This window comes from Ylistrum balloti, unplaced genomic scaffold, assembly GCF_031769215.1.
Source record: "Ylistrum balloti isolate Yb309-2 unplaced genomic scaffold, AGI_CSIRO_Ybal_v1 Utg370058, whole genome shotgun sequence".
NCBI classification, from domain to species: domain Eukaryota; kingdom Metazoa; phylum Mollusca; class Bivalvia; order Pectinida; family Pectinidae; genus Ylistrum; species Ylistrum balloti.
In genome coordinates, this window is record NW_026782107.1 from 188,266 (window position 1) to 216,153 (window position 27,888).

General features: G+C 35.7%; 2 protein-coding genes across 2 annotated transcripts; one reads left to right on the plus strand and one right to left on the minus strand.

The window, feature by feature from the left end:
* The first annotated feature begins 7,411 nt into the window (after positions 1 to 7,411).
* LOC132549456 (uncharacterized) lies at positions 7,412 to 9,724 on the plus strand. The gene has a single exon (XM_060213400.1). The coding sequence runs from the start codon at positions 7,412 to 7,414 to the stop codon at positions 9,722 to 9,724; it is 2,313 nt and encodes a 770-aa protein (XP_060069383.1).
* A 4,915-nt stretch (positions 9,725 to 14,639) lies between these two features.
* LOC132549434 (alpha-protein kinase vwkA-like) lies at positions 14,640 to 15,629 on the minus strand. Its single transcript, XM_060213370.1, has one exon. The coding sequence runs from the start codon at positions 15,627 to 15,629 to the stop codon at positions 14,640 to 14,642; it is 990 nt and encodes a 329-aa protein (XP_060069353.1).
* Between the last annotated feature and the right edge of the window lie 12,259 nt (positions 15,630 to 27,888).

Here is a 27,888-nt window from a genome sequence, read left to right on the forward strand (position 1 = left end):
TTATAGTACAATCTTATCATACAATAAGTCAGACCTTATAGTACAGTCATATCATACAATAAGACAGACCTTATAGTACAGTCTTATCATACAATAAGTCAGACCTTATAGTACAGTCATATCATACAATAAGTCAGACCTTATAGTACAGTCAGACCTTATAGTACAATCTTATCATACAATAAGTCAAACCTTATAGTACAGTCATATCATACAATAAGTCAGACCTTATAGTACAATCTTATCATACAATAAGTCAGACCTTATAGTACAGTCAGACCTTATAGTACAGTCTTATCATACAATAAGTCAGACCTTATAGTACAATCTTATCATACAATAAGTCAGACCTTATAGTACAGTCTTATCATATAATAAGTCAGACCTTATAGTACAGTCTTATCATATAATAAGTCAGACCTTATAGTACAGTCTTATCATACAATAAGTCAGACCTTATAGTACAGTCTTATCATATAATAAGTCAGACCTTATAGTACAGTCTTATCATACAATAAGTCAGAACTTATAGTACAGTCATATCATATATAGTACAATCTTATCATACAATAAGTCAGACCTTATAGTACAGTCATAACATACAATAAGTCAGACCTTATAGTACATTCTTATCATACAATAAGTCAGACCTTATAGTACAGTCATATCATACAATAAGTCAGACCTTATAGTACAGTCTTATCATATAATAAGTCAGACCTTATAGTACAGTCTTATCATATAATAAGTCAGACCTTATAGTACAGTCTTATCATATAATAAGTCAGACCTTATAGTACAGTCATATCATACAATAAGTCAGACCTTATAGTACAGTCTTATCATACAATAAGTCAGACCTTATAGTACAATCTTATCATAGTCAGACCTTATAGTACAGTCTTATCATACAATAAGTCAGAACTTATAATACAGTCTTATCATACAATAAGTCAGACCTTATAGTAGTACTGTCATATCATAAAATAAGTCAGACCTTATAGTACAGTCTTATCATATAATAAGTTAGACCTTATAGTACAGTCTTATCATACAATAAGTCAGACCTTATAGTACAGTCTTATCATACAATAAGTCAGACCTTATAGTACAATCTTATCATACAATAAGTCAGACCTTTATAGTCATATCATATCACAATAAGTCAGACCTTATAGTACAGTCATATCATACAATATAGTAAGTCAGACCTTATAGTACAGTCAGTACTTTAATTACTACCTTATCAATAAATAAGTCAGACCTTATAGTACAGTCATATCATATAATAAGTCAGACCTTATATAGTCATATCATACAATAAGTCAGACCTTATAGTACAGTCTTATCATACAATAAGTCAGACCTTATAGTACAGTCATATCATACAATAAGTCAGACCTTATAGTACAGTCTTATCATACAATAAGTCAGACCTTATAGTACAGTCTTATCATACAATAAGTCAGACCTTATAGTACAGTCATATCATATAATAAGTCAGACCTTATAGTACAGTCTTATCATATAATAAGTTAGACCTTATAGTACAGTCTTATCATACAATAAGTCAGACCTTATAGTACAGTCATATCATACAATAAGTCAGACCTTATAGTACAGTCAGACCTTATAGTACAGTCTTAGTCAGACCAATATAGTACAGTCATACCTTATATACAGTCAGACCTTATAGTACAGTCTTATCATACAATAAGTCAGACCTTATAGTACAATCTTATCATACAATAAGTCAGACCTTATAGTACAGTCAGTCATATCATATCATACAATAAGTCAGACCTTATAGTACAGTCTTATCATACAATAAGTCAGACCTTATAGTACAGTCATATCATACAATAAGTCAGACCTTATAGTACACAGTCATATAAGTCATACAATAAGTCAGACCTTATAGTACAGTCTTATCATACAATAAGTCAGACCTTATAGTACAGTCATATCATACAATAAGTCAGACCTTATAGTACAGTCTTATCATACAATAAGTCAGACCTTATAGTACAGTCATATCATACAATAAGTCAGACCATATCATACAATAAGTCAGACCTTATAGTACAATCTTATCATACAATAAGTCAGACCTTATAGTACAGTCATATCATACAATAAGTCAGACCTTTTAGTACAGTCATATCATACAATAAGTCAGACCTTATAGTACAGTCAGACCTTATAGTACAGTCATATCATACAATAAGTCAGACCTTATAGTACAGTCATATCATACAATAAGTCAGACCTTATAGTACAGTCATATCATACAATAAGTCAGACCTTATAGTACAGTCAGACCTTATAGTACAATCTTATCATACAATAAGTCAGACCTTATAGTACAGTCATAACATACAATAAGTCAGACCTTATAGTACAGTCTTATCATACAATAAGTCAGACCTTATAGTACAGTCATATCATACAATAAGTCAGACCTTATAGTACAGTCATATCATACAATAAGTCAGACCTTATAGTACAGTCTTATCATATAATAAGTCAGACCTTATAGTACAGTCATATCATACAATAAGTCAGACCTTATAGTATCAGACCTTATATACATACAATAAGTCAGACCTTATAGTACAGTCATATCATACAATAAGTCAGACCAGTACTTCATAGTACAGACCTTATAGTACAGTCATATCATACAATAAGTCAGACCTTATAGTACAGTCATATCATACAATAAGTCAGACCTTATAGTACAGTCATATCATACAATAAGTCAGACCTTATAGTACAGTCTTATCATATAATAAGTCAGACCTTATAGTACAGTCATATCATACAATAAATTAGACCTTATAGTACAGTCATATCATACAATAAGTCAGACCATATAGTACAGTCTAATCATACAATAAGTCAGACCTTATAGTACAGTCATATCATACAATAAGTCAGACCTTTTAGTACAGTCATATCATACAATAAGTCAGACCTTATAGTACAGTCATATCATACAATAAGTCAGACCTTATAGTACAGTCATATCATACAATAAGTCAGACCTTATAGTACAGTCTTATCATACAATAAGTCAGACCTTATAGTACAGTCATATCATACAATAAGTCAGACCTTATAGTACAGTCATAACATACAATAAGTCAGACCTTATAGTCAGACCTTATAGTACAGTCTTATCATACAATAAGTCAGACCTTATAGTACAGTCATACCTTATAGTACAGTCATATCATACAATAAGTCAGACCTTATAGTACAGTCTAATCATATAATAAGTCAGACCTTATAGTACAGTCATATCATACAATAAGTCAGACCTTATAGTACAGTCAGATCTTATAGTACAATCTTATCATACAATAAGTCAGACCTTATAGTACAGTCATATCATACAATAAGTCAGACCTTATAGTACAGTCAGTACAGTCATATCATATATAAGTCAGACCTTATAGTACAGTCATATCATACAATAAGTCAGACCTTATAGTACAGTCATATCATACAATAAGTCAGACCTTAATAATCATACAATAAGTCAGACCTTATAGTACAGTCAGACCTTATAGTACAGTCTTATCATACAATAAGTCAGACCTTATAGTACAATCTTATCATACAATAAGTCAGACCTTATAGTACAGTCTTATCATACAATAAGTCAGACCTTATAGTACAGTCATATCATACAATAAGTCAGACCCTTAATAAGTCAGACCTTATAGTACAGTCATATCATACAATAAGTCAGACCTTATAGTACAGTCATATCATACAATAAGTCAGACCTTATAGTACAGTCATATCATACAATAAGTCAGACCTTATAGTACAGTCTTATCATATAAAGTCAGACCTTATAATACAGTCAGACCTCATGGTACAATAAGACATACAATAAGTCAGACCTTATAGTACAGTCAGACCTTATAGTACAGTCAGACCATTCAGTACAGTCAGACCTTATATCATACAATAAGTCAGACCTTATAGTACAGTCATATCATACAATAAGTCATTTCTTATAGTTGAGTCTTTTCATTCATTTTGTAAGACCTTTCATACAATAAGTCAGACCTTATAGTACAGTCAGACCTTATAGTACAATCTTATCATACAATAAGTCAAACCTTATAGTACAGTCATATCATACAATAAGTCAGACCTTTTAGTACAGTCATATCATACAATAAGTCAGACAGTCATATATACAAGTACAGTTATCATACAATAAGTCAGACCTTATAGTACTATATACAATACAGACCTTATAGTACAGTCATACCTTATAGTAGTCAGACCTTATATACAGTCTTATTATCATACAATAAGTCAGACCTTATAGTACAGTCATATCATACAATAAGTCAGACCTTATAGTACAGTCATATCATACAATAAGTCAGACCTTATAGTACAGTCTTATCATATAATAAGTCAGACCTTATAGTACAGTCATATCATACAATAAGTCAGACCTTATAGTACAGTCATATCATACAATAAGTCAGACCTTATAGTACAGTCTTATCATACAATAAGTCAGACCTTATAGTACAGTCAGACCTTATAGTACAGTCATGTCATACAATAAGTCAGACCTTTTAGTACAGTCATATCATACAATAAGTCAGACCTTATAGTACAGTCATATCATACAATAAGTCAGACCTTATAGTACAGTCATATCATACAATAAGTCAGACCTTATAGTACAGTCAGACCTTATAGTACAATCATATCATACAATAAGTCAGACCTTATAGTACAGTATCATATCATACAATAAGTCAGACCTTATAGTACAGTCTTATCATACAATAAGTACAGTCAGACCTTATATAGTAGTACATATCATAATAAGTCAGACCTTATATACAGTATCAGTCAGACCACACATACAATAAGTCAGACCTTATAGTACAGTCATAGACCATACAATAAGTCAGACCTTATAGTACAGTCATACACATAAGTCAGACCTTATAGTACAGTATAGTAGTACAGTCATATCATACAATAAGTCAGACCTTATAGTATAGTCAGACCTTATAGTACAGTCAGACCATACAGTACAGTCAGACCTTATAGTACAGTCAGACCTTATAATACAGTCAGACCTCATGGTACAATAAGACCTCATAGCAGTCAGACCTTACAGTACAGTCAGACCTTATAGTACAGTCAGACCTTATAGTATAGTCAGACCTTATAGTACAGTCAGTCAGTCAGACCTAGTATAGTCAGACCTTATAGTTATCATACAATAAGTCAGACCTTAGTACAGTCAGACCTTATAGTACAGTCAGATCATACAGTAAGTCAGACCTTATAGTACAGTCAGTATAGTACAGTCAGACCTTATAGTACAGTCAGACCTTATAGTACAGTCAGACCTTATAGTGCAGACCAGACCTTATCAGTAATAGTACAGTCAGACCATAGTACAGTCAGACCTATAGTACAGTCTTATCATACAGTCAGACCTTACAGTACAGTCAGACCTTATATAGTCAGACCTTATAGTACAGTCAGACCTTAGTCAGACCTTATAGTACAGTCAGACCTTATAGTGCAGCCAAATCTTATAGTACAGTCAGACCTTATAGTACAGTCAGACCACACAGTACAGTCAGACCTTATAGTACAGTCAGACCTTACCGTACAGTCAGACCATACAATACAGTCAGACCTTACAGTACAGTCAGACCTTATAGTACAGTCAGACCTTATAGTATAGTCAGATCTTACCGTACAGTCAGACCTTATAGTATAGTCAGACCTTATAGTACAGTCAGACCATTCAGTACAGTCAGACCTTATAGTATAGTCAGACCTTATAGTATAGTCAGACCTTACAGTGCAGTCAGACCTTATAGTAAACTCAGACCAAAACGTAAAATCAGAACTAAGAGTATAGTCAGACCTCACAGTACAGTCAGACCTTATAGTACAGTCAGACCTTATAGTATAGTCAGACCATACAGTACAGTCAGACCTTATAGTATAGTCAGACCATACAGTACAGTCAGACCTTATAGTACAGTAAGACGTTATAGTACAGTCAGACCTTATAGTACACTCAGACCTTATAGTATAGTCAGACCACACAGTACAGTCAGACCTTATAGTACAGTCAGACCTTATAGTATAGTCAGACCACACAGTACAGTCAGACCTTATAGTATAGTCAGACCATACAATACAGTCAGACCTTGTAGTACAGTCAGACCTTATAGTATAGTCAGACCTTACCGTACAGTCAGACCTTATAGTATAGTCAGACCTTATAGTATAGTCAGACCTTACAGTGCAGTCAGACCTTATAGTACAGTCAGACCTTACAGTACAGTCAGACCTTATAGTACAGTCAGACCTTACAGTACAGTCAGACCTTATAGTATAGTCAGACCACACAGTACAGTCAGACCATACTGTACAATCAGACCATACAGTACAGTCAAACCTTATAGTATAGTCAGACCTCATGGTACAATAAGACCTCATAGCAGTCAGACCTTATGATATAGTCAGACCTTACATTGTACTCAGACCTTATAACAGAGTCTGTACAGTCAGACCTTCTAGTGCAGCCAAACCTTATAGTACAGTCAGACCTTATAGTGCAGCCAAACCTTATAGTACAGTCAGACCTTATAGTACAGTCAGACCTTATAGTATAGTCAGACCTTATAGTACAGTCAGACCTTATAGTATAGTCAGACCTTATAGTACAGTCAGACCTTACAGTACAGTCAGACCTTATAGTACAGTCAGACCTTATAGTATAGTCAGACCTTATAGTACACTCAGACTTTATAGTGCAGCCAAACCTTATAGTATAGTCAGACCTTATAGTATAGTCAGACCTTATAGTGCAGCCAAACCTTATAGTATAGTCAGACCTCATGGTACAATAAGACCTCATAGCAGTCAGACCTTATAATATAGTCAGACCTTACATTGTACTCAGACCTTATAACAGAGTCTGTACAGTCAGATGCTATAGTGAAGTCAGTCCTTAGAGTACAGTCAGACGTTATAGGATAGTAAGGCTTTGTAGTACAGTCAGACTTTATAGTACAGCCAAACCTTATTGCACAGTCAGACCTTAAAATGCCGTCAGATTTCAAAGTACAGTATTAACTTAAAGTACAGTCAGACCTTACGCTTCACATTGGCCATTTGGCTGATGAACGTGACCGTGTGATCATCGAAGCGTCACACTAAAAACACCTTTGTACTATGGATAATAGAAATCCTAAAAAATATTCCGAATTAAATTTATTTTAGATTTTATTTTTTGGCATGACGTTTTTTTTACACATTGTCTTCTGTGTGCCGTCTTATTCATATTGTATTCAATACTCATTATTGTAGGACACGAAAATATCGGAGTACGACCATGGACTACCTTAAACAGGACCTAGATAAATTCCCTTCAACATTTGTCATTGATACGACAAATCTGAACAAGGACCGTGTTAGTAGTACAATTCAAAAATTAAATGATGATAGAGAAAATACCGTAAAACTGGAAGCTGAATCTATAAACATTACAAACTTTCTATCATATTTGCATTTTCTTTTGAAAGAAGATCAACAAGCCCTTGACCTTGTTGAAGAATCGCTGGTAAAGGATCCTGAAAATATCATTGCATATACAAACAAAGCCAGAATCCTGCTGGAACATGAGGAGATCTCTGAGGTAGAAAATATTCTAACGAAACTTCATGCGTTGGAAAAAAGACAGGATTACGATAGGAGGAAATGTTCTGCTGAAGCGGACCTTGCATACGCATATTCGCGGATAGGTCCTTGGTACCAACAAAAGGCTATAGAGATATACGAACGAGTTGTACACCAGTACCCATCGGAATACTCTTGGAAGTTCGGATTTGGTATGACTTTGATGAGACGAACCCACATATTTATTTCACAGGCAGACAACAAGTTTGACTCAAAACAACAGGAAACGTTAACGGTACATGCTGCCGAGTTGTTGCATGACGTTGCAACAAAATCAGACGAACCTCTGTTACGTGCTCAAGCCTATGCAATGCTTGGTAAAATTCTATTTAACATTTCAAAATGCTTGTACAAGAATATACCACACACCATAAAGTTGTTAAACTATAAAACATGTCTTGAAAATGCAGTAAAAGAATTTCCAGAAGACCCGTGGGTGCTGCAAATATGTGGCCAATATGCGCGTTACAGTGGAGAATTAGACAGGTCTGAAGAACTTCTTCGGCTTGCAATTCAAATCCACCCGACTTGTCAAGGATACCATCATCTTGCCCTGACACTGAAGAGGAAGGTAGAAAAGTGTGGACACCGCAAAGACAACCTTAAACTGGGAGCCTCTAAAACAGGGCGGGGTAGTTACGGTGATAGACAAAGGAAGACAGAAGACACAAGATATATCTACATAGGAAAGTTTCGCACGGTAGGGCGATTTCAAGGAAAGAAGAAAGAACACAATCTTCGAGCAATGATCAATTCACCGTTGAAGGTTCAAGTTGTCCCCGAAAATGAACTGCTTCTTGAGGCAATACATCTGCTGGAGAAAACCGAACAACTTGACCCTTATGCCCTGACTATACAATACGATAAGGGAATCATATATAGAATGCTGGGTCAGGTCGAAGAAGCTGTCAAGGTTTTCAAACGATTACTCAGCAAAAAGAATTTTTTCTCTACAGAGACTCAATTCACGAATGTATATGAACAGCTAGGACTTTGTCTGCTAGAAATGAGTGAATCGGACGAAGTACTCCCCAGCGTTAAAGAAAAACTCCAGAAAGATGGTTATTGTCATCTCTCACACGCTCTTCAACTTCAATCACAAATAGTAGCAAACGATCAGCAATTCAAAAAGGTATGGAACTCTTATGCAACACTTCAGGAACTTTTGAGTTGTGATAGTGATAGAATGCCAAAACAACTGGCCGTTCTGCACATGCTCATGGGGGATCACAAGGACGCAATTGACATATACAGGGAGATATTCCGTACAGAGAAAGACAGAATGGAGCCGGAAGACTGTACAAATATGCTTGATTGCTACTTGAGACAGAAGCAGATTGAAGAATGCGTTACTCTTCTAAGCTCATGGGAGTGTACAGCAGTATTTCCGAGACTTCCTCCGTCTTTAATCTTTGATGTGTATATAGATGGAGCATTCCACGCTTACACAACGGACAAAACACAGCTTGCGTACAACCGTTTCAGAAAAGCCTTCAGAGTATATGGAATGTTTGAGAACGCTGCTTACCAAGAAAAAGATGTACTGATACTGCACTCTTGTGCCGAGGAAATGGCTTGCAAACTTCCAGAAAATATTTATGGGATTCTAGAAGACTTTGTCGGGTTACATTGCACCATCAATACAAATGACTTAATACGCCAAGGGCCGGTATCGACAAGGTGTCCAATCATTCCAGATGCGTCCTGTGTCATAATCATAATCCATGACAGTGCGGAGGGAAATGATAACAGGTTTGTCAAACAGGCTCTTGAGATGAGTTCAAGGAAAGCTGGCCCAAAAGTTGTCATTGTTTCCGACGACAAGTCCAATGTTCCTGATGCTGTAAAATCCAAACCATTTATCCAAATACCCCCTCCGTTAGAAGATGTCAGGTATCTGGATGATAAGATCCCGGAAAAGTACGAAGAATGGATCAAAACATTTGTCTACCTGCTCAAGCCAAACTAACTTGCTTATCTCCGATTCCTAGCTGAACACGTGCATGAATGAAGTGGGCAGTGGACAGAATGTCTCATCAGTAGCGGTACCTGCTAGTTTTGCATCAGTGACGCTGTCATACAGAACATTTCAAACTCATAACACCAGTGAACTGTCTCCGGCTAGTACGTTCTACATCAATGAATACTCTCGCGTCAATAATTACGTTAGCGAATAGATTTACGTCATCATTCGTCACATCCATGAACAATCTCATGACATCACTCGTGACATTCGTGAAGAATCTCATGACATCACCCGTGACATTAGTGAACAATCTCATGACATCACTCGTGACATTCGCGAACAATCTCATGACATCACTCATGACATTCGTGAACAATCAACGTCATCACTCGTCACATCCTTGAACAATTGATGTCATCATTCGTCACACTAGTGAAAATCTCGCCTCATCAATCGTCACATCCATGAACAATTGGAGACATCTTTCGTCATGGCGGTGCACTATCCCATGTTGTTTTTCGTCAAATCCGTAATTTCTTGTTACATTCCTGAACACTCTCGAGTCATTTCTCGTCTCATCCATGAACAATCTCATGACATCACTCGTGACATTCGTGAACACGTGATGTCACCACTCATCACATTCGTGAACAAGTGATGTCACCACTCGTTACATTTGTAAACACATGATGTCATCCCTCGTTACATTCGTGAACACGTGATGTCACCACTCGTCACATTCGTGAACACGTGATGTTACCACTCGTCACAATCGTGAACACGTGATGTCACCACTCATCACCATCGTGAACACGTGATGTCACCACTCATCACATTCCTGAACACGTGATGTCACAACTTATCACTTTCGTGAACAAGTGATGTAACCCCTCGTTACATTCGTGAACAAGTGATGTTACCACTCGTCACAATCGTGAACACGTGATCTCACAACTTATCACATTCGTGAACAAGTGATGTCACCACTCGTCACATTCGTGAACAAGTGATCTCACAACTTATCACATTCGTGAACACGTGATGTCACCACTCGTCACATTCGTGAACACGTGATATCACCACTTGATTGGTACACATGTTTTTTGTATTTTTTTATGTTTTTTTTTTTTTTTTTTTTTTTTTTTTTTTATATATATATTTTTTTGGTTATTTTTCCTTTCTTTTTTTTTTCATCGAGATTAATGTTTTGTTTAACATTTAACTTTCATCAAGATAAAAGTAAACAGTGATCTCATTCAATGGAAATATCTAGGGTGTTATGATTTTAGTACATGTAGTAAATATATTGATTTTTTATGATGTAAATACTCAGAAAACATATCAAATCTAATGTACTCCGTTTTGAAAATCCTCGTGTTGCTTGGTAAAATATTGGTATGTTGCTGACATTTTCTGTTGATTTTAATTAATATTTATGCATTAACTATTCGGAAACTTATATTCAATAGATCTTCAACAGTTATTAGATGTATTTACTAAACATTTAAGTACTAACAAATGCAACGGTCACTTTTTGTTTCCCTATGTAAAAGTAAAAATCAAGGTAATTGCACTCCTATATAAAGGTCACTGTTGTATAAAGCCAACATTTCACTTGACTGACATTTAGAGACAGTGTTGACTGTAAAGTCGATACTGAAATATCTGACTGATTTAAAGAATGACTTCATTGTTATGTGTAGAACAGAGGTGATAATTGTTGAATACAAGGAGAATTATCCTAATTCTGTTATGTATCTCTTTGCTGTTTTGTGATAAATATATTTATTTTTTTATTTTTTTAAATATTTATTTTAATACCCGTTTCCGAAAAGGAATGGACAATTTTGTTTTGTTTTATTTGTTTTTTCTTCCTTCTTTATATCTATTTTGGTATTTTTTATTTTATTTTCATCTGTTTTTTGCCCTGACTTTGTTAGGTTGTGCTAAGAAAGATATATAATACAATGAGAAAAGAGTTGATGTTAAAAAGTATCATAAGGGACCATTGTCTAACATTTATGTTATAAAACAAACCCTTCTGATTTTTTCCTGTTATATGAAATAATGGCTTTTGTGATCGATCATGGGAACATGATATGTGTTAAAAACTAACAAAAGACGAAATTCAACATGAGTAAATTATACTTTATTTTCAAATCGGCCGTAAATCTCAAAACGAATCACATCATAATAGAAACAGAATTAAACGAAAATGCTTTGGTAAAACATACCAGTATATGAATTATTGTGTTATAGCAAAAAGAATGGTTATGAAATATATTTCACTAATTAGAACTAATTTTACAATTGATATATATATATATATATAATGTGTTCTATACCACTAAGTAAAAGAGTGATATGTATTTACGTTTTCGTTCCTAGTTATAAGCATTGGTATGATATGTATGTCCTTCATTGGAATGAAAAGAAAATATTAAGTATATGACATGAACTGAGCTGAGAAAAAAGAGGAAAATATTGAAACAAGATCTTCAATGTCTGGAAGAGTTCTTGTTTGTGGAACGGGAATTTACATCCTCACAACAGCCACACGGAGACGGGTATCAAATAGTGTTACCAAGAGTAGAAAATATCATACAGGAAGCTCAAGATGATAGAACAACTACCAAGGTTACAAGTGTTACAGCAGGATAGCAGATCTATTTTGGCCTTGTCGGTATCCCCGTGGAAAACAAAGAGGAAAACCCCGATTCTACACGGAGTCAATTTTAGTCGCATCGTACTATCAGGCAGTCGTCTTTTTACGATATCCAATTAGGCAGCATGGAAGAGCCTAGCAAAATACTTTATGTAAATACATGATGATGTTATTAAATTTCGGAATTGTCATGATTCGATAACGAATTTCTTTACTAATTGATACATCGTGTGTCAAAATGTCTAGAGTTTTATATGGTACATATTTTATAGAAATCTGGCCTTAATTTTTCAAAGGTTGTTAAAGTTAACCAGTGGTTAGTGAAGAGTTTGGAACATTGTATGTATTTTTCATTTCACAGCTGTATAGTTACTGAGACAAGTCAAATATCTCAGTCTTTTTTTTTAATTTTTTCAGTGACAAAAAATTGAGTTTTTAAAATAACTTACCATTCAGCTACCACGGCCTACTCACCAAAAGACATGTAAATGTATATAAATGTTTAAACCTCAGGTGACACTTGTTATTTGGTTGAACAAAATAATTCAGAACAAAGTTACGGAGATAATATCACGGTATACTATGATACTGAAGAGAGATAAAGACATAAGTGTTTCTTGATAACAGCTGGACTTCGAACTATACATATGATAATGTGAATATCACGCTCGGTTTTGATCATGCTTCACTACATTATTGCTTATGTTATCAAAATATACTGGGATAGTATTGAACACTTTGTCCTAACTGTGTTTCTAATAACACACCGACATTAGAACACTAACAAACCTCATTCCTCACTACACGACATCTATTAACCCTTTAAAATGGCACCAGTTGTGAACATACTGTCGAGTTTTGTATGTGGGAAATATTCTACAAAGGTTCGCATGCAATATCGTATTTTATCCTAGTTTCTAACCCACGTAAATATCTAGATAAAAATGACAGATATCGGCTATCGCTACAAAACGTAAATAACATTAATTAGTCGTCTTCGTCAACAAGCAGTGAGATATAAAAAGGTGGAAAAGTCATACTTTATACAATACATAGTAAACAAACATGATGTTTAATATTGTCATGACTTAATGACAGTAGATAACTTATCCAATATGCGTCATTTGTTCGGATATTATTTCTGCAGATTCTAGTGGTTTACTTTTTTAATTTCGATACATCGGTCGCCTCACTCTGACCGCCATTTTTATACAATAGAATACATACGTCCTTTTCATGAAGATTTGATACATATCAAGTAAATACAGGAAAAGTTTAGTCGGGTATCGTTTCATTTTTTTTCAACCAATTAAAGGTAAGATAATAGTGACAATTTAAAAAATTTTCGTCATATATCAAACAATTTCAAGTAAAATTTAGTCGATATGGTTTCATTATTTTCAACTAATCAAAGGCGAGATAATAGTGACAATTTTTATTTTTGTCATGAAATATCGATAGTAAATCTGGAGGTGCCAGTCAATATTTATGTAATGTTTCATACTTGTCAAATAAATATTAAAAAATCTGGAAACTTTCATGGATGAAGAAAAGAAGGAAAGGACAAACATTGATAAGAGAATTTGAAAAGTTGGGGGGGGGGGGGGGGGGGGCATTAAGGTGTTTGTCGGAGGTAAATTAAACGTTTGGTTTAACAAGATCATTCAGTACATTATCTGAATAGGAAAACAAATAGAGATTAAAGATAAAAGTGAAAAGAAAAAAGTATTTCTTGATCACTGTTGGGTATCGAAATAAACATAATTTTGATATCACGCTCGTTTTTAACAATGCTTAGACATGTTACTGTTGATGATAATATCATAATGAATTGTGATAATTATACTGGTACACTTTTATTTATTTGTGTATTTCATGAAATATCAATAAAATATCTATGCTAACACACCTTTGTCCTCGCATCAATTATCACCCCCTCAACATGGTACCAACTGTACACTTTTGTTTACGAAGAAACATTCCAGCAGGGTTTCGTTTCAACATCACATAAAACAACTGATTTTACCAAAGCTAAGAATTTACTCTAAAATAATAATAATAATAATAATAATAATAATAATAATAATAAACAATACATACACGTTTCAACTATAAAAAAGAGTAACTTGATTTTCGCCCTACTGTTGAAAAGGGTGAAACGGGCCTCGAAACACTGCGGCGGAAATGTTCCCGTACACAATATCTTGCCAATATTCATTATAGTACATCTCGTATCTCTCACTGACAGTTTTGTCATACAAACACATCATTTTCCATTGCCGTATTAGTGGTACACATAACCATTGATACAGGGTGATTTTTATGTGAACACTGTAATCCAAAATAAGAACATGCGCAGAAATGACCGTCTTGTTGACTTCCGGTTCTAAGTGGATAGTTTCGCATCAGGTACATATCACTCACAGACATGCGCATAGCCGCGGGTGCTGCACCCTTCGGTTGTATATCTGCCATATTTTGTAACTGGAGTGACATCATATCTATTTCACTGTTGCTGAGTTTTGGTCGCTGTAACACATTGTCAGGCCTTGGCCATACTCGACATAAATCATTGCATCGGTGTGTAGAAAAGAAATCCTCAATTCCTTTATATCCTTTGTCAGTATGCACAAACTTCTGGGAGCGAGAATGAATCGTGGGAATTGTCAGGTTGTATTTGTTTAACTGTTGTACTCCTTTAAGTCCAGTTATCACAAACTCACCATGTGACTTCAACCATGTGTAATGTGAAAACGCATGCGCAATGACGGCATTATAATGACTCGACGAACCAAATTCAAAAAGTTCAAATTTTCCGTCCAAATATGGCTCTATTGATACCAGTTCGAACTCATGAAACTTTTTCTTAGGTTTTCGCATGACAACGTTCATGCATGTGAACATTGAAACTTCATCTATCTCGGCTAAAATAGGCATAACGAAGTTAAAATGCACATCGATCTCGCGATCTTTCATTTCTATGCCGAAAGTTTTGGCCATATCTCGTGATGTCCGAGCTTTTTTGAGATCACAGTTCCAGTCCGCATAAGTACCAATTCCATTTTTAATTACCTTGACAATACATTTCTCACCAGCTTTAGGCCCACCTCCGTTCAGCAGACCAAGATAGGCTAATTTCCGTCCACCCACTTTGCTTGGATATGGCTCAAAACTGGACCAGTACTTCCCACCATCACTTTCATCTGAAGCTGTAAGAGTCTCAACACTATATTGCTGGCCCATGGCTACAGGTGTTGTCACTCAGATGTCCTGTAAACACAAAAACAAAGATAATCATCGATAGACTACCATGATATGGTTTATTTTGCTCGTCCCTTTAATTAAGATAATACACGCTTTTACTAATCAAAGAATGAAATGTACGGACATACATCAATCAGACTTGGATGTATCTTATACCTTCAATGAAAATAACAATGAGAGAGAGAGAGAGAGAGAGAGAGAGAGAGAGAGAGAGAGAGAGAGAGAGAGAGAGAGAGAGAGAGAGAGAGAGAGAGAGAGAGAGAGAGAGAGAGAGAGAGAGAGAGAGAGAGAGAGAGAGAGAGAGAGAGAGAGAGAGAGAGAGAGAGAGAGAGAGAGAGAGAGAGAGAGAGAGAGAGAGAGAGAGAGAGAGAGCACGAGAGAGCACGAGAGAGCACGAGAGAGAGAGGGGGGCGGGCAGAGGCAGACAGACAGAGACAGACAGAGACAGCGAGAGATAGACAGACAGCCAAGACAGAGAGAGAGAGAGAGAGAGACAGACAGACAGACAGACAGACAGACAGACAGACAGACAGACAGACAGACAGACAGACAGACAGTGAGGGAGACCTACAATTACATATATGAAGAAGGCAATTGTTTTACTCGCTTGCTACACTTGCTACAAATCCACGATCTACAAAACCCTTATCCTCCAGATCCTTGAAGTCACATTGCTTTCTACATGTACGAACGAGCAGTTCAATATTTAATATAAGTGATAATCGTCAGTTGATATCGATACCTTGAATACAGTCTATCTACACATATCTTACAACAAATAAATCACCTATCCGACCTTCGGATAGATATACTGTTAAGTTTAACATACGTTGTGTCGTAAATGGGATATTTTGGCTGTAAAACACGAAAGATGAATAAGATAATTTAGATTCGTGTCCCGTCCAGACGTCGGATTCACGATCTATATCGCCAAATTGCTCCGCCATAAAACAAATTCATTGTTGTCAGCCTGATCGATGAAAAAAAATCGATGCTTTATACAAGAAGGGGCTTTCAAAATTTAAAATTCTACCTGACAATACCCAGCTGTAATGTAAGCCAGGATAGGTTTTAGTCAACAGTTAAAGCTATGAGTAGAAATAATGTGCCTTGCTCACCACCGACATCAAATCAGAAGGTTGTTCAAAAGCCATTAAAGTCAACAGAGCACCTTTAATGTAAATTTAAATAAGATAGAGTAGAGCCAAAACAACGTATTAAACTGCACTTTACAGCTGTTTCGCCTTCTAGGGCGCGTCAGTGATAATAAGGGTCTAAATTTTGAAGCCTAGACTAAGGAACATCCAAAGAGATCGAAAGGGAAAAAAATCTAGACGGGAGGTGCAGCAGCCTCATAATTTTCATGTACCAGATAATTTTAGAACAGCGTCAAGTACATGTGTTTATTCTGAACCGTGCCACCATTCCAAAGAATTCAAACATGGCATGGACGTTACGACAAGACAATAAAGCTATGAGTTAAAAAAGTATTCGTTGCTCACTATCGATATCAATTCGGAAAATTAAAACAAACGAAGCGCAATTTAATAGCATCTTTAATACAAATTTAGATAATATACAGTAGAACCAAACAATGAATTCAACTGCCGAGGAAAATCTAGAGGGATCGAAAGAAATGCCAAAATCTAGAAGGGGAGGTGCAGTTGCCCAATTATTCAATAAATTTGAGATAATTTCAGAAGAACATTAAGCCCTGGTTAATATAACGTTAAATATGATCTGATCTCATATTTTGGCCCTTACATATGACAACATTTATCAACGTGTTCCCCTTTAACCAATATACCGTTACCGTAAATGTTAAGACCTATTTTGACATATAAACAAGATAATTTTACATATTACTGTAAAATATAGCTTACACGACGTTAAAGTAGGAGCGAACATTTGGCTGCCTTAATCTAACATACAGATATATATATATTGCCCCCATTGCCAAGTCACATAACACTACAGAAGATAAATAATCTCAAAGAACGATGGCAGAAAATTCCTTCTGTTTTGTCGGTAAGTAGGAATCACTTGCTTATCCAGAAAAAAACCATACTAATCGGTTTGTTGACTAGTTGTCGTTCTCAAACTGTTGCTTGCAGTGCTAGACTATTTACCATAGCGTGCATAAAAGCTTTAGACACGAGATATATCCAATTGTTCAGTGATACAGCGCCGAGATAAGTCTATTTCAACTTAGAAAATATACATCACGTTTTACCAGTAACTACCAATTACTGTGGTTAATTCTAACTTATTTTTATTTTGTTTCAAAAACTGCTCTTTCAAAGTAAACACTGTTGATATGGATCTTGGTGGTTTCAGACCTGAAGGTTTTAGCTACCAGTTTGCTATAGTGATTAGTCTTTTACTGTTCCATATTTCTAGTCAGTGAATGTAACATATCAATGTAATTACATAACGATGTGATTTTGCTAATTATGCATAATACAGTAACATTGATAACAACGAGTTATTATGGTATGTTCGTTCTCTATCGTTCGTTAAGGCAGATCTGGATTTTCTTTCCAAATTATTCTAATGCCATATGTACCATCACTGATGAGTCCAGGACGATGGAAAAGAAATATATTTGATGTAGTTGTATCATGACTTCATTACATAACCAACTGGTACATGTACTAGATATATGTTGAACAAGTGCAACAAAAATTGACACTACATCAACATTTCCTTACTATCACATACTGTCTAACGGAAATCTGGCATACGGGTACCAGAAACTGGACATACGGGTACCAGAAACTAGACATACGGGTACCAGAAACTAGACATACGTGTACTAGAAACTAGTCATACAGGTACCAGAAACTAGACAGACATACGGGTACCAGAAACTGGACATACGGGTACCAGAAACTGGACATACGGGTACCAGAAACTAGACATACGGGTACCAGAAACTAGACATACGGGTACCAGACACTAGACATACGGGAACCAGAAACTAGACATACGGGTACTGTTTAAACACGAAAGTAAATATACAGGTAATGTTAACATGAAAGCAAACATACAAGTACTGTTGACAGGAAAAATTCATACAGATAAAGTGAACATGAAAGTAGATCTAAAAGTAATGTTAACCGGAATAATCCATACAGGTAATGCTGACAGTAGACATACCAACTGATAACGTGTATATAAATTGCAATATATTTAGTTTGTGATGAAGCAACCAAATAGATGACGTTACATGAATTTAAGACAAGGCTCGGGTAACAAACTCACCATTCCTGTCACAGCTGGTTATTGGTCCCGTGCATACACAACATCAACCCAACAAGTGCCGCCTGCAGCTCCAGTTGGCGTCATATCTACAGATAAGAACGCAAATCGACCATGAAACTGTAGAACACCCTGCAGTATTTAAACGTTATTTAGAAAGAACACAAAATATCTTCCATTTTCATTGTTCTAATGATTTACTGAAGGATATTGGAGATTTTATCATCCAAATCGATGATGTCTGTATGTTGTTAGTTTCATGCGCATGCGTATGGGCAATGGTCTGTGAAATTAACAGCTCGACAAATTCGTAAATATCCTGCAATGTTGAAATCGGATCCAATTATCCCCTGACTACATTTCCTTTCCCCGGAGAGTTCCAATGGAAATGATCGGCATGCCACTCGCTGTTGCTATCAGTGATCCCATTGGAAAAGTCATCCGGGTTGTCCCGGAGCATCGACAGTCAAGTTTTTAGAGAACAGCTATTAAAAGACCACCATACCAATGACGAAGGTCAAAGAAAACGTCCTTCAAGGTCAAATAACAATCAAATTATCGTTAATGAGAAAGAAAGATTAAGTTTCTGTTCAACAGGAAAATAAAGCACGTCACTAATTGTCGTTTGTTTTCAGGAATCTGAATAGCTAGCTGGCCTGAAGCCGAGCCCATAGCATGAGCTGGATACTACCAGTGATATCGGGAAAATTGATATACGGGGGCGGATTGATGCTATGAGAGGTCTGATTATACATTGAACGATAAACGTGTAAAAAATAGATATCTTATCAGATGTTCATTTAAATTATGTTGTGGATTTATATGCTTTATTTTCATAGTCTGGTAATTCAAAGATTCATAGTTAATCAATTGAGGTTGAGGTCAAATATAACAGTACAAGAAATAAGCAATATTAGAAAAAGATATTAGCGTCAAAATACTACAATAAGAATTACTCCATGTAAAAAGAGCTTTATATTGTTGAAAATCACGTTCTGTTAAAAAGGTGATCTCAACCTACACGTAAATGATGTTACCTATATAGGTAAGACAAATGTACGTATCGTAAGCCATTTACATAAAAATTATGTTTAACCAGGAAGAGTCCTTGAGATAAATGTTATACTGTGCGTTCTTTCCGTGGCTGAAATTTAATCCCATTTTGGAAGTTAGAATCGCCTATAAACGGATGATATAGGAATAAACCAATTTCCTAACCTTCTGGGGACACTAATGGAAAGGCTTCTTTTATGAAACACGGAGTGATTTATTCAATTCATACTTTGAGAATACTGTATCTTATTCTAAATTTGTGTAACAAGGTTATATATCAAGTTGTGTATGTTTTTGTACAGTCACCTACAGCTTTATAACAACATAACCTGCTCTATACATAATAAAACCCAAATAATTCTGATACTATTTAGATAGGAAATACCGATTTGAATATGAAAATCAATTACTGCATGCCGGGAAATTTTCGGCCTCGTTTAATTTTCAACCATGAACAAAGAGGGCGAATTTAAGAATGGGCGAAATTTTTCCACATTTATATAACCCTTTCATATAATCCTCAGAGGGCGAAATGAATTCATGTGTAATGGCGAAAATATACTGCGGCGGTAGTATCCCAGTAAACAGTATTCATTCAATGACAGATAACACACTTATAAGTCTAGTTTTTCATAAGCAATATGTTTATCACAAAACACAAACAGATAGGCTAACTTTTTATTAAATGGATGAAGGACAACGAAGGAAATACCAACTTGTAAACAAATCTGTACTCAAACAAAAATTCAATGAAAATGGGAAACTATTGTCATAAGAAAGATTTATTCGGGGACTCCTTAAAGAGTAATAAGAAAATAAGACCAGTTGTGTCGGAAGGGTCACCGTTTTCTGCTTCATTGACGACACCCGTCATGTAAGGCCTATCCAAGTAAGTAATGTCATGTTGCCATGAGAACAAGGTAAACAACAACGGAACCGCTAGGCGTATCGTACCGTACAAGGAGATAGATTACAACAGCGCAACATTGAACAAAAATTATATCAATTTGAGGAAATCTTATTTGTAATGTAGTAAAACAAACTATTCCTGTTTTCAATTGTTATAAGAAATAATAGGAATTATCGAAAGGGATAAAGTACATTACTGGTCTGGCCAATGTTATGACAGTGGAAAGAGAGTGCATTCATATGGTTAATTTCAGAAAACAATACATGGAGAAAATGCGTCCTGCAAGGTCGAAATAACTTCCGGTTTACACTTATTGACTGTAAACAATAATCACATTTTGATTTAATACAATTTGTCTGGGAGACAATCAGTTGTCTATTTCAACTTTTGTCTAAGCATAAAGCAATACGAAAGACTTTTAAAAACATAGCAAGATGTGGAGTGTTTACTATTATGAAATTATCAAGCGTCTCTATGAGAAAAAGATTGATCTGTCGCTGAAGCGTCTTTAAGACTTGGTAGACTCTAGACGACAAAGCATTAAAATAATCATAGCAATCTTAATGAAGATATGGCGGGCATTAGAACGAAAATGACACATTCATTTTCATGGTTTTTGCCGACTCCTGATAGTGAGACCGTTGGGAAATCAAAGTCAGGCTATCCCGGTCTGATGGTTCCGTACTGGGAGCATATGTATGCAGTTCCTAGTTCGATGTCGTGACCTAAACTTATTGGTGTTCTCTGACAACTATTAACGAAAAGATGCAAGTCTCTTGATGAATTAGGCAGTCCCCGTATACTGGTCTACTGTTAATCAGGCCCAATAAAGATAGCATGCAAGTGTGAAATTACGGGAAAATTATAATCTAAAGATTTACTAGTCTGCAGCTAATCAGCAACATAAATCTTCATTACAAATTTACATATATATATATATATATGTGTGTATATATAGAAATGTTGTGATTTAAGATGAGGTCGATACTGAAGTACCGGTGAATGTTTATGTAAACCCAATGGACGAAAGCTGCGTCAGACAACAAACAACATACCAACATGTCTACAAAATTTGAATCTATTGAGACTAAAAAGGAAAATGAACAGAAGGAAGATTTATAGAGAGGCCTCATACACAGCACCAGGAGAAAAATACTAGTCGTTACGGAATGGTAAGCGTCTTCTGCTACATTGACGGCCAAGTAAATCCAATGTCAAGTTCCCACTGAGTCAACAAAGAACATCTTATCCCGTTGTTCGTCATCCCCCTTTAAATTTCATTGCGTAGTGAGTAAATTTGGCTTACCGTTGTGATAGATAAGAGGAAATTGCTATCGTAGATTGGTTTTGAAACGAACCTGTCCCCTACGCATATCTCAACGTCTTATTTATTCATTTATTTATCTATTTACTATTCCTATAAATCATACTGGTAAATTACAATTATTCATTGAAAGTAATTTCCATTCGTATAGTCTCTTGTATATTGAAAAAAAAACTCACACGTGCCAATTGTTAATAAACTAATAGATATTCGAAATGGAACATATTGCCTTACTACTTGATTTATCGCCAAATCAACAGTCGCGGTATGTTGAGGCGGGGTCTCCATTTAAGTGGTAACTGGTGAATACATCATTAAACAAAATACGGGAGATCCGTCTCATGGGAACCAGAGCAATTAAAGCAAAGCGTTTCCCCAAGGACACAATCACATCAGCCCAGACTGACCCGTTTCTTAGCTTCCTGTTGAACACAAACCGCCATAGATTATATGTATATTTTATTTCCTTGTACGGTATGAAGTGGGACGTATTTGATGCTCGTTAGTTCAACTACTGGTTCCGTTTTAGTTAACTTTGCGCTCGTTTGAGAATGTAGTGTTGCTTTGCTGGTGTTGACTTTTTACATTTACGTGGCGGATGTCTTCCGGAACACCTGGTCGTATTCTCCTTTTACTTTTTTCAAGAATCTCCATGTATATCATTTGTCTTTAAAATTGTGCACTATTTTCATTAATTTAAAGTATGAAGTAATTTTTTTACAACATGAACATTTGAAAATATACGTCTTCCCTCGTGACAAAAATGAAGGTGTTCTGATGTGATAAAAAGTATATATTTCAATAATAAACACGACGACAATAACGGCCAATAAGACAAGGCGCAATATCAAAATCATTATCGTATCATAACTTCCGATGATTTACTAGATTCTTATCGTGGATAACAAGCCGATTTGGAAATATGTTTTGGTCAATAGTTTTACAACCTCATAAATTTGAAGATACAACTGCCTCAAGCACGTATCAAACATTAAGTGGAACTGGTTCCTAGCGGTGGAAGAGCCGAACTCCTCAGTCGCGAGGAGCTATAGATATTTCACTCGTATTCCGTGTATCCCAGACTTTTATTGGGTGGTCAATGGAGCTTTGAAGGAATTGCTGACGTTTGGAATCAGGTGCAGACATTTTACGAGCACAGATTAAAACACATTAAGACGGTGGTTTCCAATATAAGATATGTTAAATTGTTTTTGCTATGAGGCAATGAATTATCTTAGAGATCTGGAAAGCGATGGATTTTGAGGAAAACCGACTTATCTTTTCAATACGCATTCAACAGTTATCGATCTCGGAACCTGAACGATTCTTCAGTGCTATCTGTAGGTACATAGGTAAACAGAGATGACCTTACATGAACGTCCATATGATATTAAACGAGTTTGATAAAATCAATAGGACTTGGATGGACTATCGGATTTTTTTCCATTTGGAAACCTTCCAGTTTATTTCCATACAAGGCAACTTAATGTTATCTTGGACGGTCCATCACTAAACCATTATGTGACGTCATTTTTTCATGACGTCACCAGAGTTTTATTACGAGTGATTAAGGGGATAGATGACATGTATATATTTCAAGCGGAAATAGACTTTTTCTATCGAATGAATATTTTTTGTCCTTATTGTTTCATTAAAACAGCTCAGATACTCATTTATTTTACAACAATTCCGATACAAGATTTTCCATCTTACACCTATCACGCTTTGTTGGCCCGGTTTGAAGTGACTCCCGTTGGCTCCTTGCTTTTTCCACGTCGGTTCGGGGAATCTAACCACGGACATCTCGTTGGTGAATGACGAGTGCGTTACCACTGCGTCACCCAACCACCCGTTTCCCTAGTATGGTATAATATTTTTACTTTAAATTCGGAAACATGTGCGTGCCTCAGTTTTAAAATATACATGTATTCATTATTGATTATACATCGTCTATAGTTTGAAATTGTACCTATTTTAAATAATTGATGCGATAGAATTGGAATTTATTGATGGTATGTGAACAATGTAATACATACACATAAAGATGGCAGACAGTTTTCACTGATACAACACATAAAGTAATATATAACATTAAGACCGATATTCGTTGTTGTAGAACAATCTTTCAAGACATGAACTTTTGGTCAATTAAATCCCATCTATTATTACGCTGAAATAGGGTGACCTGGCCTGATTCAAATTACTTAGTGGGTCTCTCCATCAAACGTTCCTAATTGTTAGTGTAGAAAGCCCTATAGTACAATTGTGCTAACTGTCCAATCATGTCATACTAGTAAATAGCATCTCTTTAATTAATGATTTAGAACTAATTACAATGTCTGCCGAATATAGGGGGACATTTGCATCCTCCTAAACATCTCTTTCATCTTTCACTGATACGGACCAGTAGCGTGAAAAACCATAAATTGATTTAAATATTGAGAAAAATGTCTGCCTCGACATACAGCTGGTGTTGTAACAACGTTATACGTTCACATCCTTTCTTTATATTTAATCATTGAAAACACCGTCAAACCATGTCATCTAGGTACTAAGTGATTTGTGGCTAGATCTAACTAACTTTCAAACCATCTCGATAAATGTTTTTTTCTATGTAAAAATTGATATTTATACTTTTGTTAATATTCCCAGGCCAAGTTAATTCTACAGCCTAACTGCCTCCATTCTTCCATTGAATTTCACTGATTGATTTAACAAGTGACTTTCTGGCTCCGTTAACAATATTATCAACGTGCCATTTATATCAGCTGTGTATCAGGAAAGTATATCTTAACATAGGAAATGTTATTCTCAACAGGAGATATTTTTCTTTCAATAACACAACTGAAACCCGAATATTAATTTAAAACGCATTATCAATAGTCTTTGCCGCTATGAGTTTTCTGTTTAACTTAGAGATCAGAAAATTACCAAAGCAATTTCTAGTTATCGAGAACAAAATAAACAAATACCAAATCTTAAAAATAAACAATGGAAATAGACAATTATAACAACTAACCTGTGATACTTCGGTCGTACAAGACCCGTGTTGTTTGTGTGTGGAGTTCACCGCCGACCTGTGGTCATAACATACACGCTACACCAATGCTGATCAAATTTTTATGAATCCCACACCGTATGTATTGATACAAAACAAGCGTTATCGCCTTATTCCTTCTCTGTCAATCCATTAATTAAATCTGGAGTTTCCCAGGTCGATCTATGAATGTACAGGAGTTTTATCTTAATATCGCTCCACTCCCAATCCAAATACCGCGTATGCCTGCTGAACTTTTTTTTTAATCCGGAATACTGATACTGTTATGTGTATCTCATTAAAACATCTATTTTATGTGTTTATTACTAAATATAATCAACAGATGTATTTATAAACAACACCAAGTATGTTATATATAGAAACCTTTAGACCGATAAATATCTTAAATCCCCTTATGTCTTTTGATGACGTCATATACTCAGACATATGCCAATGTTAAAATGTTGATATATTTCGGAACTCTGAGTGGTATATAAACATTAACGAAAGCCGATCGTTACAACCTGCAGATAATGGAATTATCTTGCAGTTTATCTCTTGGGTTTTTAATATTTAAGAAACGATGTGTATGTCTAGCTACCATTGATTGGTGGGACTGTTTTGTTTTGTTCCGGTTAAATTCAGAGGAAAAACATAGGTTAATTGTTTCCTTGTCTTAGTGGCCGTGACGTATTTGTATATTAAATAATGTAATTAGTGTGTGTTTTGGGCCCGTAATAGATAACGTTAAGGTCGATTAAGCTACTGTACTGGGCAGTAGCGGTTTGTATCATATTCCAGTTATCGCATGTAATGGTTAATTGTCTTTTCCAAGACTGGAGTTCAATGTCTCTTTGGCGTGAATGTTTTAAACTACATCCATATATGTTTTCAATATGCTGTTTATACACATACACGACCGGCACAACGTCTGAAAGTACTTTATTCCGTGATTATATATATATACATGAATAGAAATGGTACCCATTATCTTGTTGACAAATACGTAGACACAGACAAATTGAAAAATCTAAACAGGGAAGATCTCTTCTGCTATCTACAGATGTGTTAATGTAATTTTCACATCTTGTTTTCGTGTCACGTCCTCTACAGATCTTGCTTTGGTGGCACAAGCTCTACAGATCTTGTTTCAGTGGCACAAGCTCTACAGAGCTTGTTTCAGTGGCACAAGCTCTACATATCTTGTTTCAGTGGCACAAGCTCTACAGAGCTTGTTTCAGTGGCACAAGTTCTACGAGCTTAGAACTTGTTTTAGAGGCACAAGCTCTGTGCCAAGCTTTACAGAGCTTGTTTTAATGGCATGTCCTCTACATGGCTTGTTTTAGCGGCACATCCTTTTCAGAGCTTGCTACAATGGCACATCCTCTAAAGAGATTTTTTAGAAGCACATCCTCTTCTATACCTGTTTTAGTGGCAAGTCCTCTACATGGCTTGTTTTAGTGGCACATCCTTTACAGAGCTTGTTTTAATGGCAAGTCCTCTACATGGCTTGTTTTAGTGGCACATCCTTTACATGACTTGTTTTAATGGCCAGATTCAGTGACACGTCCTCTATAGAGGTTAATCTTTGGTGCCACACCATCTACATGGCTTGTATTAGAGGCATATCCTCCACAAAGCTGGTTTTAGAACACCTCCCATTACTCTCCTTGTACTTTTTCAGGGATATTTGTCTAAATCAATGGAATCTATCTTAGTCTAAATTAAGATTCTGTTACCATTTCAGTATATTCTTAGTAAATATTTTATACATTTCATCACGCTGCATGTACAACGTTAGGATATTTGTTTCGTACATGTATCTCAAAACATATCTAAACAACACCCTCATCCCACGGCTGCAACAAAATTCTGAAGTAAGACATTAAAACTGTACTGTGTACTGTGCTAATTGCATGCACAGTTTGTGAAACACTTATGTCTTCATTGTGGTAATCATATACATATTTTTTTTGTTTTCAAATGTAGGTCAAACTTGACAGTCAAGGCAACATGGTCAAACTTTTTTGTACCACCTAGAAGGTCTTATCACAAAGAAAACACGTGCCAAATAAGAAAGCCCCGCCTCTGACAGTGCAATAGTTATGTGCCAGGCTAAAGTTGACAACAAAAACAACCGGACAGCACAAAAACAATATGTCCCCGATCTTTCAATCTGGGGGCATAAAAACTATGCACTAAAATGATTTACCACTTGGGCCTTAATGCAGTCTTTACCCTTCCCTTCCTCCTCAAAACTAAACACTTTGATTTCCCTGGAACCCTTCATACAGTGACAAACACAAGGACACTATCACTGATGGGAGAATGGGTGTGTGGCGCAGTGGTAACGCACTCGACTTTCACTTAGACGTCTGGGGTTCGATTTCCGGAACAGATGTGAAAAGGTATGGAGTCGCCTGTTCGATCACGTTGGTTTTCGCCGGGTCCTTCCTGTTTCCTCCCTCGCGCACTTCATCGAGGCCAATAAGAGTGAATTAAATAAGCTGATTAGATAAAGTTTATAGTTATGTATTAACATTGTAGTTCCCCTCGAACCCCTTATACTGTGACAAGCACATCTAAGGACAATATCACGAGGTCATTAATATTTTAGACCTCTGTGGTATTTTTGGACTTCCTGGCACGATAG